Raw genomic sequence first — 21,810 nt, forward strand, 5'->3', positions numbered from 1 at the left:
TCATTATAGTAGAATATAAGTTTCAAACACACAAAACCTCGAGTCTCCTGGTGCATCTTGTGTTACCATCTCTTATTCCACTGGCATTCCTATGTTAGAGCAGAGTGTTCTTAGGATAATTTAGCTTAAAAAAAAAAAAAAAAAGCTACAGTTCTTCCTTGTTGTCTATTCAAATATCCAGAGATGCCAAAGAGAGTTCTTGCCCCCTTTTTTTTCCCTTGAATGTTCTAGAAGAGAACAAACCATTTCAGTAATTTTTTTTTAACTTTGATGAGTGATGTTTCACTTAAATGTTCATTCTGTTTTCTGATAAGAGAATGCAGCATCTTATAAAAGTGATAATTTTGTCAGTATGGGATTATACTTTTTTTGTTTTGTTTTTACTTTATAGTCAATTATTCTTCCCAGAGTTCCGTAAGTCACTCATGTCATATAAGAAAAGTTTACCAGATGATCAAATGGTAAACCTGAAGAATAATCAACTTACATGGTTGTTTTGAGACTCACTTGAAAGAATGTGCATGTAAGGTGAAAATATGAAGCAAAATGAGGCATTTTTATTGATTGTTGGTGAAACCTCATTTGAGACTTACAGATCTTAGGCCCCAAGTCCCATGACAAGGGAGTTCTTACTAGATAACCAAGAATGTTTTATAATCATGTCATCTCTTAAAACATAAGGCATACTGGTTGTGTAGAGCTCTGGACGATTTCGGAATCAATGAGACCATCCACACTCCACCCGATATTTTCTAGGGCTAGTTACACTAACTTGTCAGCAGAAATTTAATTTTTTAAATAAAATTGGTATATAAAGTTCTAATACTTGTCACAGCTTCTTAAGTTTCGTTCCTATCATGTAGTCTTTACACTGATACCTGCACATACGGCAGCAATGTACTGACCTTTGAATATACCGAGATAAAACTTCTGATCTACCATTACGGGATTCATGCTTTATGCTTTGTTTGTCTTGTTTTTAAAGGCTGTAATGGTTTTAGGCTGATCTATCTGCACCCTTTTCAGGTCTCCTCACATCCAATGGCATGTACTTAGGAAACAGCTGGCAAGGGTTCAAGGTGCAGTCTGTGGCTAAGAATGGAGAAACATCAACTGGCTTAGGGACAGATGGACCAACAGCTCTGGCCTGATTAGCTAACTGAACAAAGACACAAAGCTAATCACGTGCTTCCTCTCTATGCAGACCATTTGTCTTTAAAATCAAGTGAAAATTTGCATACTCCCTAAGGACAGCAACCAGAGAGACTCACAGCAATGCCCCCTCTACTAGCCTGCTGTTTATATTTCCCAAACATTACCTGTGTACCCAGATGAATGAATGGTTAGTGAAGGAGTAAATCTCTACAATATCTATTATCATGCCTACCGTTTGGGGAGTAAAAAGATGAACATATAGCATCACTGCTGTGCTTAAAGGGCAATAGAGAAGGCAAGAAAAAATGGCCACAAATAAATGTAATCCAATAGCATTCTATTCTCCTAGGAGAGCTGCCAGGTTTGAAGCCCTGATTAAATAGGACTGTCTTTCTGTGATCCAATTTTTTCTCCGTGCCACTCGGAATAAGCTATGCCTCTGGCCTCCAACAGCTGGGTTCTAGTGCTGATCAACATGGAATCTTAGATGTATACCTTTAAGCAATCAGACTCACATGTATACACACACTTAGCTTATTCACCTGGAGTTGTGCCTAAGTGCCCATGCTGTTTCCCAGTTCAAAAGAGCAACTTCTCCTTACCCCTCAATTGTCCTCACAACACTTAAAAACAAATGAATCAATCTGGCATTGCTCTCCCAATCCCATCAGACTAAATGGAAGTCAGCACAAAAGTCAGAGTTTCAGAACCAAAATAGGAGATGCCTTAGATTAATGTTATTTCTTGCAGATTTTAAGAGTCAAACAGTTTATTAAATACATGAGATGAAAAATTAACAAAGCATAACAGTGTTTGTGCTACCTCTCCAGAAAGTTAACACTTTTCCAGACGATGGCTTGATTTCTAAGAGAATTTAAAAAGCATGGGAGTAAATTATGCATGGAAACATACAAAACAGTTTAAAAGCAGGCTATTTTCTAAGAATCTAATTAAAGCCTCATTGAAAATTTTAAACATTTCACTCTAGCAGATATTTTGGCCCTGGCCTCAATTACTTTTCTTACTGATGGTCTTTACTGCTCAGTATTTTACTTCTGACCTTTTTACTGTGGAGGTGAATCTGATTTGGGTTTTCAATTGCTCCTGTGTTAGCGGCGGCACTAGAACCAGAAGGATTTACTTTCCAAGTGACCTCTTTGGGATACTTGAGGGTATTTGAAGATACCTGTATCCTTTGTCCACACATCCACCAGCTGGAAAAGAGAACAGTGGTCATATGTGAGGATCAACAGTAGGCTGGCAAACCTGAGTTCACAATATTGTAAATTTGAAAGGCAACAGTTCTGTATGCTCTCCAGCTGTTTTCCGGACCACGGGGAAGTAGAGAGGAAGGAAAACATCTGAGATCATTAGTATATCTGTCTCTCTTTTTACTTCCATCATTACCAAGAAAGGGCCAAGACCAAGGGAAAGATGAGTTTTGAAACATTTCATAAATTGTAGCTAATGATGATTTTTGCAAGTCTTCAATTGACCTTATAGCAATACTTCATAAATCTCAGTGTTCTCACATACAACAGCACTTACCGTATAGTATTGTTTGTGTGTCTGTCTCAGACTATCAACTGTATATTCATGAAAAAAGGGGATGCGGCAGTCTTTTTGTTTCTTATCTCCAATAACCAGGCATACAAAGCAGCTAATATTGCCATTAGGTTAGGAAATCAGAGAATAAGAAATGCATGATTTTGTTCAAGACCACCTGATAATAACAGAATGAAATTAGGGTTTTGGGATAGGTACATTTATATATTTTTCTTCAAGTCAACTTTTTTTCCTGTTATACCATTCCGAACAGGATTCATTCATTCATTCGTTCCATTTATTCAATAATTCATCAAGGGCCTAATATGAGCCAGGCATTAGGGATTCAGTAATGAATAAGTTATCATCCATAAACAAATGAAAATGACAGTCTATTAATCAACGAATTATAAAATTAATAAGGTAATAAGTGCAATTACACGTGGAGTAAATAAAACAAGACTATATCTAGACTAGTCTAGGGGTAAGAAAAACTTTCCTACAGAGAGGAAATGTCAACTTTTCCTTGATATTTGAGTTATGTTCTGGAGGATAAATAAAATACAAACTAGAAGTACATGTGTGCATGGGAAGTAGGGGTTGGAGGGAGAGAATGTTCATTTCTGGGCAGAGGGAACAACACTGCAAAAATCAAGGCATAGGAAGGATTGCTGCTCTTTAGAGCAGTATTTTTCAAATGTGGATACCAACTGGGGGATTATGAAATCAATTTATGGGACATAATAACTATTACATAGAATAATAAAAAAATTAGATATCACATTTACTAAGGGTAGGTATTGTTTTATAAAACTTCCATCAGTCAAATATATGTATCTTTTTAGCATTGGGTCATGATGTAAAATATTTTTCTTACTCTGTAGCAGTCAAAATAGTTTGAAGCTACTGTTTTAAGGGACTGAGAAAAGGCCAGTGGGGCTCGAGGGTGACATAAAATGAGGCTGATACAGCAAGAAGATAGCAGATAATGAGAGCCATATTAAGGATTCAGTCTTTAGGCTAGAAACAATAGGGAGCCACTGAAGGATTTTTTTTAATCAGGGGAGAAAAGTGATCAGATTTAAACTTGAAAAGATTATTCTAACTCTATAATATGGAAAACAGGTGGGAATAGGGGGCCAGGGATAGTTATAGGGAGAGTAAGTCAGAAAATATTGTATTCTGGGGTGCCTGGGTGGCTCAGTTGTTAAGCATCTGCCTTCTGCTCAGGTCATGATCCCGGGGTCCTGGGATTGAGCCCCGCATCAGGCTCCCTGCTCGGCGGGAAGCCTGCTTCTCCCTCTCCCACTCCCCCTGCTTGTGTTCCCTCTCTTGCTGTGTCTCTCTCTGTCAAATAAATAAATAAAATCTTAAAAAAAAAAAAAAAGAAAATATTGTATTCATTAAGGGATGGATGCTAGCCTGGGTAAGAATGGTGGCACAGAAGTAGATGGATTCAAAACACAGAATATAAGATAAATTCAAAGAATATAAGTTGGCATTGAAAAATAGTAAAAGAATAAGAAACTTCCAAAGATGAAATAAACCACTGAAATAAGAAATTCCATGGAAGCTTAAGAGCAAATTAGATACAGTTGACGAGATCATTAACAAACTAGAAGAAAGAACTGAAGAAATTATGCAAAATGTAATGCAGCACAGGTGACAGAGATACAAAGTATGAAAGAGAGGGAGGTTTTGGGGGGGGGGGGGACTCAAAAACAAACAAAAACCTGATGAACCAGGAAGAATTATCCAAAGAGATAACTTTCCAGAACTAATGCAAGACAAAAGCCATTTTCAGAATCAGAAGACCAATGAATCCCAATCAGTATAAGTAAAATTCACACTTAGACACATCATAGTGAAACTTCAGAACACTAATGAAAAGGAGATCCTAAAAACAACCTGAGGAAAGTCTCATTACAAGAGGAATGAATAAGAAAAAAGGCATTATTGTATAAAATAATGTCTAACTTATGAAGTTACAATTAAAAGAAGAGAATGGACACAAATAACTGGGGAGCAAGATCACTGCAGTAAAAGTTTTCCTTATATTGTTAGAGAGGGGCAGAGATATTAATTTTAGGACATTAAGTTAAAAAAACACGTTAAGATTTCTAGGATGATCACTAAATAGAAATAGAACATTTAGTTGCTCAACCAGAAGAGAGTAAAATCAAACCATAAGAAGGCAAGAAATAGGGAGGGGGTGGGGTAAAAAAAAGCCAAAGTGGGACAAACAGAAAGCTTGTAATGAGATGGTAGAAATAAACCCATATAGGTTAGTAATCATAATAAAAGGAAATGGATTTAACTCACCAGTTAATAAACACAATTGTGAGACTGGTTCCAAAAACTCTAGATAAACGAGAACGTGGAAACACCATGTGTTCACCAATATTTGGTTGAATTACATATGGTATATTCAGACAACAAAATACCACAAAGCAGTGAAAAAGAATCTACAGCTGAATACACCAACAGGAATATATCAACGTCGATGAATCTCAGTGCTGGGAAAAGCAAGCAATAGATTACTAAGTATGATTTCAATTAAATACACGTCAAAAACATGTTAAGTATACATGTGTCCGTAAAACTAGACAGAAAAGCAAAGGAATTATTAACACAAAAGTCATGGTAGTGGTTGCTTCTCAAGGGCAAAGAGGAAAATGCAGTATGAAGGCCCACAAGCTTGTTAAAGTTACTAGGACCGTTCTATTTCTTAAGGTGAGTAGCAACTAGGAATATTGGGTAAATGATCATTGGTTTTTCTTTCAACTTTTTTGTATTTTTTTATATTTTGTATTTTAAAAAGCATAAAGACATGCCTGTGAATGCATAGAAACTTTTTTAAAAATACACAAGAAACTATTTACTTACTGTAAGCCTTGTGAACTCTTGTACTTCACTGTGTTCCCAGTGCCTGTAAATGCTGCTGACACATAGGGGGGTCTATTTATTGAATGGAAACAAAAGAGCACAAAAAAGAAAATTAATCACTACATAATTTGTGCTCAACATCTTACTGGGACAGTTTACCTGTTATCAAAAGTTATGATTAAATCCAGAACCAGGTAATTTGTTTTTATGCAAATTTCAAAAATGCACTTTAACAACGACCAAGTGTAGATAATGTGTAAAAATAGCCATTATAGTTTTTTTTTTTTCTGATTGATACTAGTAATCTATAGTGGCATCATCTTTCAAAGTTCAAAGGGCAGCAATATGTGAAAAGTAAAAAGTGGTAGGAAAAGTGAACATTAATTATTCATATAATGGATAACCTTGAAGGAGCAAACCGTAAATAGAAAAAAATCAAAGAGATGTTCATCAAAGTTTTGTCTGTTCCAAATAGATTTTTTTTTTGGTGGGGTCACTAGTATCCAATGATTATACTCGTAGAAAAAAATAGAGAATCTTTTACTCTAATTTGAAGATAATGGTGCCAAGAGACTTGAATAGTTTTGTGGATCAAGATCCTCCTTTACAACCTACTAACCATATACCACTTAACCCTTTGTAAATTTAAGGCAATAATGTTGTAAGAAGGAGCAGTGTGATGTAATTGAAAAAGCCTGTTTTCAATTCATTGCTTTAACGTTTAGCAGGTAGGACCTAGAGTAACCATCTGTTTCTTCATCAATAATATGCAAATATTAACACCCAAATTTCAGTGTTTCCAGGCAAAATGAGGCACTCAAATGTTAGCTTTCCTTCTTAAAATTCTCTAGATACATAAATGTGAAAATGCCTGACACATAGTAAATGCATAATATTAGCTTCCTATCTTTCCTCCTTGGGTTTTTTTTACTGGTCCACTAAAGCACATTAAATAACTGTTAGACTTGCTTTTAACTGCCATGTAATCACCTAGAAATCCTTGCCATTAATGTGGTTTGGTTGAACAATAGTCTTAAGATAAAAAGTCATTAATGATGCCTCTAAGAACTTTTTGCCTTTGGATCACTGGTGGGGAGGGAAACAGGCAGCTTAACATCCCATTTCTGTATAGCTTGAGTAACAGGTAATTTTATCTAGTTTTGTGTAACTATTTCTTATAGATCTGTACTTCTGATTCATGGAATTAGCTCTTGCACTCAAGGTAAGATGGACCTGTTCTGATCTAGTTACTGATATGCCCCTTTTTGGTACTTCCTCTATGAACCTTGACCCTTTTGTACTACAGATGAGCCTTTAAAGTTGGCATTTTCACAACACTGGCTAGAGAGGAATAAAAAATTAGCATTTGGCTTACCCTAAACCAGCAACCCTCCCTTTACTTCAGCACCTCTGGGCTAGTTTAGAAGAACCAATACCATAATCCAGGGATCTGAAACCACAGTACATGGACCAAATCTGGCTTATATTCTCTAAACTTAACTGCAGGTTGAAGGTGACCTGATCAGATGCCAAATAAAAACCCAATATGCATGTATCTCCTATCCTTGCACCAGTCTTTGAGTGCAGAAACAGAAATGTCTGTTGTCTGACTAGGTTTTAGTTCAACAACCAAAGCGAAAATCAAACCACTTCTGTGTAAAGGAGACCCAACCAGAGCTTTATATATTTAAAGATCTTGGGTATCCAGTAAACCGTGTGCGTGTGTGCATGCGTGTGTGCAATATTCAAGAAGTCATTTATAAAATTCAGCTTATACTCCTTTTTAGTCTCTGTACCTGCCCAGTGAGTGACAAGGAGCCACTTTAATAGTTAAGAAACAGCAGCTTTATTTGTAATAGCCCCAAACTGGAAACAACCATAATTCCTTAAAGGTACATGGTTAAACAGTGTGGTACATCAATACCATGGAATAAGACTTAGCAATAAATGGGAAAAAACTACTGATATATATAAGAACTTGGATAGATCTCAAGGGCTTTATAATGAGTAGAAAAAGTTAAACTCAAAAAGTCATGTTGTAGAATTCCATTTCTAGAATACTCTACTGATGACAAATTATAGAGATGGGAGGACAGATTAGTGGTTGCCAGGGTTTAAAGCTGGTAGAGGTAGGTATGACCACAGGGGGAGGAGCACAGGGAGAAGTTCATAATGATGATAGTTATCTTTTTTTTTTTCTGAACAAAAGGTCTCACATATTTACTACTGAACCAACCTACTAGTGCAGAAGTATAGTAACAGAAAGAATCATTTCCCCCATAAAAATGTCTATTGTTCAGGTAGTAGTGATGTTCACAGAGTGACAGGATATGAGCACATGACCTTCATGTAGCATAAGGAAGAAAAGATAGTTCCTTATCTTGACTGTACTGAAGACTACACAAATCTACACAAGTGATAAAATGACACAGAGGTATTTGCACACATTGTCCCTATGTCTATATCCTGGTTGTGATAATGTATTATAGCAACACAGATGAAAAAACTAGGGTAAACTAGTTCATGACACCTCTCTCTACTATTTTTGCAACTTCCTGTGAATCTACTATTCCAAAATGAAAAGTTAAAAAAAACACACACTTGGATATATAAGGAAATTCACAACAAGATAAAATGAAACAGCCAATTTTATTTAAATTCCCTAAAATTTATACTCAATATGTTAATTGTTCCTAAAATGTAGGTCACCCTTTATATAATGGTTTTATTATTTCATCTTTATTTTATAGATTTTTATCTTGTCTTTATACAGTTCTTCAGTAGAAGCCAGAGTCCTGAGTTGCCCAGTTAGGAGCCTAAAACATACAAAGAGAGATGGACAAGGTGAGAAGAAAGTACTTTCTGAAAAAGTTAACTTAGAAAAAAGTGATACTAGCATTTCCTTTTAGTACTCCAGCCCAAACCACTCTCGAAGATTTTAACAACCTCCATATTTCTGTCAATTGTGCCACTTAGAACAAAAAAACACACATCAAAATACCATCTAAACCAGTTTTTGACCAATTATAAAGTGTAACAATGACAGCATCACCAGTACTGTAACAAAAGTCAATACAAATTGATCCTCAAGCATACAGAAAAGAACATTATATAAAAGTTGTTTTAGGTTGAGTTATTCTGACTTGGTTGGAAAAGGCATAAACATAATTTCCCAATTCTTCCTCTCTTTTAAAATTGAAGAACTATTCAAAGGACACAAACCTTTTGCTAAAACTTCAATCACATAAGGTCTCTGAATGTCCATCTATTTCAGGAAGCAGCTGTGCTTCCTAAAAATAAAAACTTCCTATCCTCCAGTTACACATAATCATAATGGCTAAAAAGCATTAAAGCTCATGTGGGATTCCAAAATTACAAGGCCATTCAAGTTCCTTTAATATCTAATATGCATAATCTCTACCAAAAGGGGGGGATATATTTTTTTGACATAGTTAAATATGAGTATCAGATAAAATCAAGTTTTTAAAGATCAACACTAATAGATAATAAGACGAACATTTTTATAGAAGTATTTCTTCAGATTTAAAAAGAACACAATTTTTTCAGTTTCCTTAACTAACATATATATCTAAGAAAAATTCTTGTCAGTTTAGTAATGTATCTTTAAAAAAAATGTTCGCACCCCCAGTTAGAAATACAAAATCAGATATAACCAATATATCAGTATGTTCTCAAATGAAGTCCAGTAATAATTATGTTACATTATTGCTAAATTCCAGACAAAATAGAAAATGTGTGGTTCTTACCTCTGACCTACTATTCTGATTAAGTTTCTTCTCAATATTCATGGCCAACATCTGGCTTCTAAACGAAAGGCTTTTGGTCTTTTCAATCACTTGCTGATAGGGTGAAACTGCATTGTTACCCATAACCACATGACCCTAAAATGAGACCAAGGGAAATTGATCCTGTAATATTACAACTGGGTTCCCCAGGGAGGTCATGAGCATGACATCACAACACTACATGACTGCTGCACACATTGTCATGCACTGTACAGAGATGACAATATTCATCCAGCAACAACAACAACAAAAGGTGACTGCTGTAGCTTTAACGCAAAGCAAGAATTCTTAACAGAACAGAATAAAATGTCCTAGTGAAAAGTTCTCAAAAAAGTATTAAAGTAGTCAGCAATTTACAGATATAGCATAACTAATTTAATACTCACTAATTTGGAATCAATCTTGGCATCCAGCCTTGCATTTCTAATCAAATTTACAATCCACCTTTCAGCTTCTTCTGGAGTCATGTTCAGTTTGTCTGCCAACATGCTAATGAAAAAAGTAAAAACAATGTTAATGGAGTCTAAACACTTAATTTCATACACACAATCTTTGAACCACACTCTGCACAGAGACTTTCAGATATTTATGGATATGGTATTTATGGATAAAAAATATCTTCTTTTAAATACTATGACTCAGTAACTGCACTATTCATATTTGTGCTATTATCTTGTACTGTGCATGACCTATCCCATTTCACCAACCAGTAACAGAGGAGAGGGGACCACATTTCACATTTACAGACACTCTGGCCTCTAGAATAGTACCTTACACTTAGCAGGTGCTCAATAAATAACAATCTAAGGGAGAAAAAGGTTTTATGATGCATAATGATTACACAAATTAAATCTACTACAAGGAACATCAGTGGTAAGTATAATATAATGAAATAACCAAACCTTAGCATTAGTGTGCATGTTTGTGTTGTAAACTGAGGGCACTCTGGGAATTGCACATTATATAACCTAAGTGGCCACTGGATTTCAGAGGAAAGAGAAAGACACACATATATACAGAATGAGAGAGAGGGAGAGAGGGAAAGGAGCAAGGGAGATGACTGGGTTGAAAAAGAGGCATTACAGGGCTTAATTAATCGGAACTAACAAAAGCACCCCTTGGTAGTAGGTAAATACATCACCCAGCTGATGGTAGAGTATGCACGTATAATATTTAAGAGTATACAGTATACATGTAATGCATATATGGGTGTTTAAACATTAACTGTTCTCTTTTCACCTCTCTTCATTGAAGACATTATACACTTGCCAGGCCCTCTAATGTTATCACTCGTTTGATGAAGAGAACTAGAATACCAATAATAGAATCTTTCCTTAGAATATTATAAACTAAAATTCCTGATCTGATAGCTTTCCTGGTTTTAAAATATAGTCAAGACACTGGCAATAACATAATTATGTAATTTCTTATGAGAATAATATCTGTGCTATTCCTATTTTATATATTTACTGAAAAAGAGTTAATAGAATTTCATTCAAAATGTAAAAATTAAGTTAGGTCATCAATAAAATAGTTACAAACTAAATCTACAAAAACATAATCATTTAAAATTTATCCTTAAAATATGCCTGGAGTTAAAAACATCTTGATGATGAATATGAACCAACTCAACCATAAAACTCCCTGGACTTATGTGTCACAATTTTGTTCTCTGTGTTTTTGCAATCTGTTTTGTTCTAAGCACACTTTCTCAGCTAAAATAAAGAACAATTAATCCATGACTATTATTTCAGTTTCATGGATTTCATTTTATTCTCTTTATCACTGTTCTCTACTAACCCTCCTTTTATTTAAGCTACTAAAAATAGGGAATTGTGTCAATTGACTTAAACAAGAAGGCATTTTTTTTTGACTGGTAAAAATTCCCACAGCTGGTGTTTCCTGCTGGTGCCTGACTTATTTTAGAAATGTGTAAATTTCATTGTCTCTGCACTGCTATAGTTAGCAAATATCTGATACTCTTACCTAAAGCTCAACTCTAAAAGTAAATAACAGATTTTCCAAAATATACTCATTATTTTATCACGTCCTATAGCAATTTATCTTTTGTGTGTCTCCTGCATCCCCCAAAACACAACTCTTTAAAGTGAGGCCAAAAGCATTTTACTCTGAAAAGCACACAAGAAACTGTACTAAATATATTAAAACTCCAATGTTTAAGATCACTTATATTTTGTTTTAAAGAGCAGAAAAATTATTCCCAGTAAGCTACAAATTATATGGAGTTGGTATTATAAACATGTTTTTTAATTATAATATAAAACCCACTTATGAGGCTGTTTAACTAAAATTTTAATGAAACATTCAGTCTTAAAGCCTAGGTTATCTGTTGGATTCCTCTTCTTGCTGCCATATACAACTGAAAAGACCTAGAATTCTCTTTAACCACTGCCTCTTATCTAACCATTCTACTCTTACATGGAAGACTCCTCTCCACCAGCCCTACTAAACCTCTCTGTTCATTAAACATGCCAGGTTTTTAATCACTTCAGGGCCTTTGCATATACTGTGTCTTCTGCTTAAAAGGCTCATCCACCTTCTTCTTCATTTAGCTAGCTGTTACATGAGTCTCAGCTAAATCAGTACCCTCATAAGCCTTCCAAGACACCTCTGCAAACTGTAACATATCTGTCTGATACTTTCATAGCCCCTCTATTTTCTTTGGAGCAGTCATAATAGCTGTAGTTTTTTCTGTTGAATATTTGCTTTCATAATACACTGTATATATAACCAAAGAGCATGCACCATGGCTTCTTTGTTCACTGCTATCTATCCAGCAATTAGCACAATGCCCAGTTTACAGAAGGCAATTAATAAATACTTACTGTATGATTTCTTAATTGGTCAACTCCCCTAGTCCAGGCTCCATTACTATTTCCCAGTTTTTTAACTAATCTACCTCTCTAGTCTCTCCTTAATCTATTTTACATAATTGCCAACTAACCAGTTTATGCCCAAATTCCTTTCAAAACTTTAACAAAGCCCTTCTACCAAAACAATAAAATCCAAACTTCTAAATTTCTCATTCATGGTTCTCTACAATTTAGCTACAACCTCACTTTCCAAACTCTCATTATTCTCCCCCATGAGTACCACATGCCAGCCAAACCAAACCAATTATCTTCTTTCCTTGCCATTCATTCAACAAAATATGAACTGTTAGATGCTAATGACAAAATACAGTCTATTCCCCACTTTTATAAAGTTTAAGCGGGGGGTGGGGAGTAGAGGACAATCACTTCATCCCCAAAATATATAAACTATTCTAAGTATAAAGATGAAAAAGAAGTTATGTGAGATGCAAAAGAGTTTACTAGTTCTAGTCTGGAGGCTTGGGGACATATTATTTAAGGAAACATTTAAGGTCAGATTTTAGCATAAAAGAGAGAAAAGTCTATTCTGCATAATAACTCCACATAGAATTCTTCATCCTTTCTTTCTTTACATCCATATTCTGTCTCATTTTCCTACATGGCTGGGGCAATACGGCAACATGCATCAAGACCCATAAATATCTGCAAGCTCTGACCCATAATCCTACTTGGGGGATTTACTGCTTTGCATTGTACTTGTTGATTCTTTATGTATTAAATCAGGTCAAAGCAAAACCGGAAATAAGGTCCAAGAAGTATTAGTAAATTACTGATGGCATCTCAGGTTATCTAGGCTACCAATCATTCTGAGAGTGAATTAAAGAATGTGGCAACAGTCCAGTTCTTTTAAATAACAGGAAAATATACAGAATAAAAGAAATTAAATGATAGAAATGATAATTCTCTTACAGTCTACTGATTTTATGCAAAAACAGTAAAGATTTAAAAATAAAAATATAAATCCTATTAAAGCTTAAAAAAACAAAAAGTTGGCTTAAGCTATCCTATACAATGCTTGTCTTATTTAAAATAATTCAGTTGATCAATAAACTAAAAGACAAAATGTATCAAAATGCAGAATTTCTGAGAAAAATATCTAATCTGATCAAGATCTTAAACACAAAAATAATTTCCTGATTATTCAGACTGTATAGAAAATCTCAACCTTGTCTACAGGCAGCTTAAAGCAGACATTTAACTATTTTGTGTAAATATCCCTTATACATATCTTTAAGTTGACGAGCACTCCTTTCTCAAGTGATGCAACAACATATTGAGTATGTTAAGTAAGAAATATATATGGAACCACAAAAGACCCTAAACAACCAAACAATCTTGAGCAAGAAGAACAAAGGTGAAGGTATTACACATCCTGATTTTAAATTATATTACAAAGCTATACTAATCAAAACAGTATAGTATTGATAAAAATAGACAAATGGAACACAATAGAAAGCCCAGAAATAAACCCACGCATAGATGTTGAATTCATTTACAACAAAGGAGCCAAGAATATACAATGGGGAATTGTATATTCTTTGATTATATATTCTTCAATAAATGGTGTTGGCGAAACTGGACAGCCACATGCAAATGACTGAAATTGGACCAATATCTTATACCATAAATTAACTCAAAATGGATTAAAGACTGATTAAAGACTTGAACATAAGACTTGAAACCATAAACACCTATAAGAACACACAGGTGGTAAGCTCCCTGACATGAATTTTGGCAATGATTTTTTGGATCTGACACCAAAAGTAAAGATGACAAAAGCAAAAATAAACAAGTGGGACTATATCAAACTAAAAAGTCTGCATAGCAAAAGAACCCATCTACAAAATGAAAGGGCAAGCTATCACCAAATGGGAGAAGATACTGCAAATGATTAGAGCTAAGAGGTTAATACCCAAAATATATAAGGAACTCTTTCAACTGAATAGCAAAAAAACCCTAAATAATTCAACTAAAAAATGGGCAAAGGATCGCAATAGACATTTTTCTAAAGAAGACATATGGACAGCTAACAGGTACATGAAAAGATGCTCAACATCACTAATCATTAGGGAAATGCAAATCAAAACTACAGTGAGATACCATCTCACAAATACTAGAATGGCTATTATCAAAAAGACAAGAAATAGGGACACCTGGGTGGCTCAGTGGGTTAAGCGTCTACCGTTGGCTCAGGTCATGATCCCAGGGTCCTGGGATGGAGTCCTGCATCGGGCTCCCTGCTCAGCAGAGAGCCCACTTCTCCTTCTGTCTGCCACTCCTCCTGCTTGTGCTCTCTCTCTGACAAATAAATAAAATCTTAAAAAGAAATAAAATAAAATGTGATATGGGTAACATTTCAAATTAATGGGGGAAAAGATAATTTTTCAAGTGAATACATGAATGATAAGAAGCCAACATTGCCTTACTGCTGATAAGGAGAAATTTTCAGTGGTCTGGAAAAAAGATCAAAATAGGCACAACATTCCCTAAAGCCAAAACCTAATCCAAAGCAAGGTCCTAACTCTTGTCAATTCTATGAAGGCTCAGAGAGGTAAGAAAGCTACAGAAGAAAAGTCTGAAGCTAGTAGAGGTTAATGAAGTTTAAGGAAGGAAGTTATTTCTATAACATAAAAGTACCCAAGATGAAGCTGCTAATGTAGAAGCTGCAATGAGTTATCCAGAATATCTAGCTAAGATAATTAATGAAGGTGATTACACCAAACAACAGATTTTCAAGGCAGAGCAAACAGCCTTATATTGGAAGAAGATGCCACCTAGACTTTCATAGCTAGAAAGAAGTCAATCCCTGGATTCAAAGCCTCAAAGGACAGACTGACTCTCTTATTAGGGGCTAATGCAGCTGGTGACTTTAAATTGAAACCAATGTTCATTTACCATTCCAAAAATCCTAGGGCCCTTAATTTTTTTTTTTTTTAAGATTTTATTTATTTTTTGTCAGAGAGATAGACAGCGAGAGAGGGAACACAAGCAGGGGGAGTGGAAGAGGGAGAAGCAGGCTTCCCGCCGGGCAGGGAGCCCGATGCGGGGCTTGATCCCAGGAGGTCCTGGGATCATGACCTGAGCCAAAGGCAGACGCTTAATGACTGAGCCACCCAGGCACCACCCTAGGGCCCTTAAGAATTATGCCAAATCTCCTCTGCTTGTGCTCTATAAATGGAACAACAAAGCCTGTATGATAGCACATCTGTTTATAAAACAGTTTACTGAATATTTTAAGTTGAGATCTGCTAAGGAAAAAAAAAGATTCCTTTCAAAATATTACTGCTCGTTGACAATACACCTGGTCACCCAAGACCTCTGATGGAGATATACAATGAGATTAATGTTGGTTTTGTCTCTGCTAACACATCATCCATTCTGCAGTCCATGGATCAAGGAGTAATTTCAAGTCTTATTACTTAAGAAATACATTTCCTAGGGCTATAGCTGCCATAGATAGTGATTCTTCTGATGGATCTGGGCAAAGTAAATTGAAAATCTTCGAGGAAGGATTCTCCACTAAGATGCCATTAAGAACACTTGTGATTCTAGGGGGCGCCTGGATGGCTCAACTGGTTAAGCGACTGCCTTTGGCTTGGGTCATGATCCCGGAGTCCTGGGATCGAGTTCCGCATCCAGCTCCCAGCTCAGTGGGGAGTCTGCTTCTCCCTCTGACCCTACTCCCTCTTGCGCTCTAATAAAATGAAACTTAAAAAAAAGAACATTTGTGATTTATGGGAAGAGGTCAAAAGAGCAATATTAACAGGAGTTTGGAAGAAGTTAATTCCAAGCCTTATAGATGACTTTAAAAGGTTCAAGACTTCAGTGGAGGAAGTAACTGCAGATGTGGTGGAAACAGGAAGAGACTAGAATGAGAAGTGGAGACTGAAGATGGGACTGAATAGCTGCAATCTCGTGATAAAACTTTAACAAATGAGGAGTTACTTCTTATGGATAAGCAAAGAAAGTGGTTTCTTGAGATGGAATCTACTCTTGGTAAAGATTACTGGAAATGACAACAAAGGATTTAGAATATTCCATAAACTTAGTTGATAAAGTAGTGGCCGGTGTGAGAGAATGGACTCCCAATTTTTAAAGAAGTTCTACTGTGTAAAATAAAAAAAAATAAACAGCATCATATGCTACAGAGAAATCATTTGTGAAAGGAGGAGCCAATGGATGTGGAAAACTTCACTGCTGTCCTAAGAAACTGTCACAGCAACCCCAATCTTCAGCAGCCCCCACCCTATCAGTCAGTAGCCATTAAAATCGAAGCAAGACCCTCCCACCAGCAAAAAGATTATGACTCACTGAAAGCTCAGATAATGGTTAGCATTTTTTAGTAATGAAGTATTTTTTAATTAAGGTATGTACATTGGGTTTTTTTTAGACATAATGCTATATTGCACACTTAAAAGACTACAGTATAAACACAACTTTTATATGCACTAGGAAACCAAAAAATTCGTTTGACTAATTTTATTGTGATGTTCACTTTATTGCAGTTGCCTGGAATCAAACCCGCAACATGTCTGAGGTGTGCCACATATTACTTTATAGTTAGCACAGAAATACAAAAAGGCTTTTGAAACTATCTTATCTCCATCTGGAAATGCACCTTTCTATATTTCTCTTTAATATCAGGAAGTATAATTATGAACATAAATTGCCTTGTAGTAATAAGAACTTTAAGAAAAATATTAAGATCTAAAATGTTACTTAATAAAATAAGCAAAGTAGAATGACTTCATAACTTAAAGAAATGCAAGAGTAGTTGGCAAATACCTTCTTTTGTGAAAAGCCAAACTAACTAAAGGAAAATTATATAAATGTATGCTCCAACATGTTTATCACACACATTCAAAATATTACTTCCATACTTTGTTTTATCTACAACTGAAAACTGGTCCAAGAATTATTCTAGAACAGCTTTTAAATTTCAGACACACACCATATCTGATTAACTATTCAGCGATAACTAAATTAAATCCCACCATAGTAATCTTTTTTGACAGATGTCGCATACTTTATGGTACACAGATTGGTAACTTATCCTACAAATCTATAAGGCTGTATATAAACTGATAAAAACATTCTTAATATGCAGTTTTATAAACATATGACTATCATAAGTGCTTACAGCCATTAGTCAAGAAACCTATCAACTGAGAATGTTCCAAATCACAAACGGAAAGAGTTGGTTTAATAAACAACAATTGGTTTTATAATACGTACTATTCTCTTCAGCATTTAAAATGTGTCCACTGTTGGACAGAAGGGGAGAGACAAATCCTTCCCCCCTTTACCCCCCCAAAAATAGAATATCAAATAATTTTAAATTAGAGGCAAAGACAGATCAGCGCAAACTAGTGAATGGAGTAATTTGTCATAATTAGCATACAGTGGAAAAGAGTCTACTTTGCAGCTTAAAAATATTCCATTTAGTGAGTTATCAGGGTTCACTGAAGCTTCAATCTAAATTACTTCTCTGATTTTCCAACACACAAATTATGTCCATGTCATTCTAATTACTCTATATTTTTCTTCAAAATACCTATCATAATTTGTAATTTTGTCTTTATTTAGTATGTTTCTTCCTCTGGACTTAAAGCTCTGAGGGTGTGCTTCCTACCTTCTAACCAGCGCTTGGTCAGAAGAGCCACTCATTCACATTTGTAGTATTTCCTTCTTTGAACACCTGTACTAATTATACTGCTATTACTAATTACATCATAATCATGATACATAGTGTATTTATCCTCTCCGGAAAGTTGAACATTACCTTCTAAAAAAGTTTCTGCATATTCTTTTTTTTTTTTAAAGATTTTATTTATTTTTCAACAGAGGGAGAGACAGCGGAGAGGCAATAAGCAGGGGGAGTGGGAGAGGGAGAAGCAGGCTTCCCGCTGAGCAGGGAGCCCGATGCGGGGCTCGATCCCAGGACCCTGGGATCATGACCTGAGCTGAAGGCAGACGCTTAATGACTGAGCCACCCATGCACCCTCTGCATATTCTTAAAATGACAAAATTATAGAAATGGTTAACAGATGAGAATGTATCAATGTCAACATGTTGGTTGTGCTATTTTACTACAGTTTGCAAGATGTTATTCCAAGATGTTATATTGGAAATGTGAACTGTGTAAATGGGAAACTGTGAAGAACAAAGGGGATCTCTTTATTATTTCTTACAACTGCATGTGAATCTGTAACCACCTCAAAATAAAAGACGTAATTAAGAAAAGAGGTTTTATATCAGAATTATTTAGAGGAACTCTAAAAAAAATATAGATGCCAAGAGCTCCTCCCAGGGAGATTTTTAGGGGTTGGGCTCAGTCATCACGTGTGTATGTATGTATGTATATATGTATGTATTTTTAAGATTTTATTTATTTGAGAAGGGCACATAGCACTCGGGGAGGGAGAGAAAATCTGAAGCAGACTGCACTCAGCGCAGAGCCTGACACAGGGCTCAAACCCATGACCACAAGATCATGACCTGAGCTGAGACCAAGAGTCTGACACTTAACTGACTGAGCCATTCAGGCACCCCTCAGTCATCCCTTATTTTTGTTTATTTCTTTTTAAAAGCTTCCCATTGATGCTAATGTGCTGTGAGGACTACAAATCGTTAATTTAGAGCAATGTTTCTACCCAAGGCTGACTATACCTGGGAAGCTTTAAACTCAGATTCTCAAGCCTTGATTCCAGAGATTCTGATTCAGAAGGTCTGCAGTGAGGCCAGAAACTCTATTGTTTTTAAGTTGCTATTGTTTTAAGTTCTGTACAGCTAGCTTAAAAACCTGGTTTATAGAACAATGATTTTTTTCTATGTATTGTTTAAAGGTAAACATTAAACTTGATTGGTCATTATCACAGATTTCAAATCCTTGGAGTCTGAATGAAGATGTTTTCTGTATTTATAAAAACCCAACCTAAATACCTAACATTATTTTAAGCCATATTCCTAACCCATTAAAACAGCTTTAAAAAATGAAAAACTGGGGCACCTGGTTGGCATAGGTTGGTCATCCAACTCTTGGTTTCAGCTCAGGTCATGATATCGAGTCCCGTGTTGGAGGACTCCGTGCTCAGCACACAGTCTGCTTAAGATTGTTTCTCTCTCCCCACCCACCCCCTCCACTTGGAAGGGCTCTCTCTCTCTCTCAAAAAAAAACAAAACAAAACAACAACAAAACAAAGAAAACAACAACAACAAAATCCTAAACCCTGGACTAAGTCCTACTGGAAACAACCTCCCCCCTGCCAATGAACCTTACAGAGATCTCATTGTTGCTCTAAGATGAGTATTTCTTTTTTCACCTGAAGCTATATATTCTGCTTTGCCCCATCTTCTTAATTCTTTATATACTAAAAATATTAAATCACTGATTTTTCTTTCCATTACTTTAACAGGCTGTAAATGTGTGCCTAAAAATTGGCAACCTGATGGAGGTTCTTAATCCTGGATGTGCTTTGGAATAACCACTCTGAAGGTATAGTATAGTAGCTCTGTTACACATCATAGCAGAGCATACTCAGAAAATCTGACCCAAAAAGTCTGAGGTGGCTTCAGGGAATCTGTATTTGTATAACAAAACAAACAAAACTCTACAATGATTCTGAGACACAATGTTAAACAATGACTTATGGTTTCCATCTTTATCCTCTGGCTTTTAGTGAAAAGACTAATGACAAATTAGTCTAAATCTGGTATTTCTAAAAATATCAATTGTGCACAATGAAAATGAGAGAATTTATAGTGAGGTACAATACAATGAATGTCAGAAACCTATTAGTCCAGGCTCTGTCATTAAATAAGACCTAAGCAGCTTAATGTCTCTGAGTCTTTAAGTTTCCCAGCTATAAATAAGGAGCTACAAAACCACTAGAAAACAAAGGAGTTGTACTGGATCTTTTTTTTTTTTTTTTTGAAGACGGTGTTTCCAGAAGTTTTAGGGTTCCACAGAAGTGTTTCAGCTGTCAGGAGGAAAGCCGAATAGAGATAGGCTAAACAGCATGAAGGGGCTCTGATTTGACTTACACAGACACACAAACATATATATATATATAATGCCACATCTGAAAATAAGCTATTAACATACACACACAATTTAAAAACCATGGTTCTAGAATTTGAAACCTGAGCCACATTTAAAGTGCTCAAAAGCCACAAATGACTATTGGCCACTACACTGAACGATGTAGATATAAAAACATCTCCACCACTGCAGAAAAAAGTCCTACTGTTGATGATTTAGTAACTGTTCACTGTTGGATCAGAAACTCTCAAAGATTTCTTCCAACTCTAAAAATCTTTCTTAATATTTGAAGAAAATGCATTAATGTATGTATTCAAAATCTCCTTAGTTAGAACACATTCCACAGGAAGCCAAAAACATTTAAACAATTAAAACAAAAGGGAAACACTATCACTGGAAAAGAGAAAAGATTTCTGGACTTTAGTTAGTCTGAAAATGCTTTAGACTTTGTCCAAAACTTTCAAAAAACTACAGGTATCAAAGAACTACAGCAATCAAAGAAAAACATAAAACGACACTGATATCAGCTTTAAAAAATTCTTAGATAATGATAAAAGTCACATATAAGCTTCTGGAAGCATTATCCACTCTATTACCTCCTTTGAGCTATACTTCTTTCTTGAGTACACAGGACAAATAGTTTATTTTACTGTTAAACATGGTAAACTGAATCTCATAAACATAAAATAATGAATACAAGGTCTCAGAATTTATAAAGGGAACAAGTCAGAAGTGGAACAAACCTTCTTACTCATAGTACCTCTGAAGCAAACACCAAAGTGAAAAACCATTATCACGGACGAAAATACAAATTCACTAATACAAAGAAAAGAAATTTATTCATTTAGCAAATATTTATTGAACACCTATACTGTACAGAGTCAGTATACTAAGTACTAAAGATATAAAAAGGAGAATTTGCTTTCAAAAGGGTCATAACAGGGTTAATTAAATAAGGTCTAGACAAAACACCCAAGTGACCATATTATAATGAGAAATGGGGGAAAGTCCACAAGGAAAAACCAAAATACTAGCAACCGTTTTTCACAAGGCTGAATTATAAATCTTTAAAAAAAAAAAAAAAAAAAAAGGCAAGAATTCAGTTATCTATTGTCCACTAGCATCCCACATATAATTCATCTCTTTATTTCATAACCAATGACATATTAGGAATCTGCATGTTTCTATAAGAGAATCAGATTTTTTAAATTATATGTTTGCTAGCTGTAATAAAGTACTAATAAAACTGGTCAAGGCTTTAAATTCCCATAGCAAAAGCCCCATGATTACACTATACTTCTAACTCTGAAAAACCACTTCAATAACAACCCAGTAAAATTAGGCAAACAAGTGCGGATGCCTCAGAAAAAACAAATGGCACTAAAGAAAAATTCTGGTCTACACACAATTCCAAAGAGGCAAACATTAAAGTAATTTTTTAAACATTTATGGAGCGTATTTACTGTTTGACCTCATCTGTGGC

At 35.3% G+C, this 21,810-nt stretch overlaps 1 protein-coding gene across 1 annotated transcript in view; it reads right to left on the minus strand.

The window, feature by feature from the left end:
- Positions 1-8,216: 8,216 nt before the first annotated feature.
- EIF3E (eukaryotic translation initiation factor 3 subunit E) overlaps positions 8,217-21,810 on the minus strand; it is a 49,439-nt gene continuing 35,845 nt past the window's right edge. Inside the window, exons 11-13 of the mRNA XM_032415596.1 lie at positions 9,779-9,881; positions 9,354-9,488; positions 8,217-8,402 (exon numbers count right to left, since the gene is read on the minus strand). Of these exons, the coding sequence (XP_032271487.1) occupies positions 8,364-8,402; positions 9,354-9,488; positions 9,779-9,881 (277 nt within the window). The 3' untranslated portion in view covers positions 8,217-8,363. The remainder of the gene's footprint in view (positions 8,403-9,353; positions 9,489-9,778; positions 9,882-21,810) is intronic.

Source organism: Phoca vitulina, unplaced genomic scaffold (genome assembly GCF_004348235.1).
Source record: "Phoca vitulina isolate PV1807 unplaced genomic scaffold, GSC_HSeal_1.0 scaffold18, whole genome shotgun sequence".
Taxonomy (NCBI): Eukaryota; Metazoa; Chordata; class Mammalia; order Carnivora; family Phocidae; genus Phoca; species Phoca vitulina.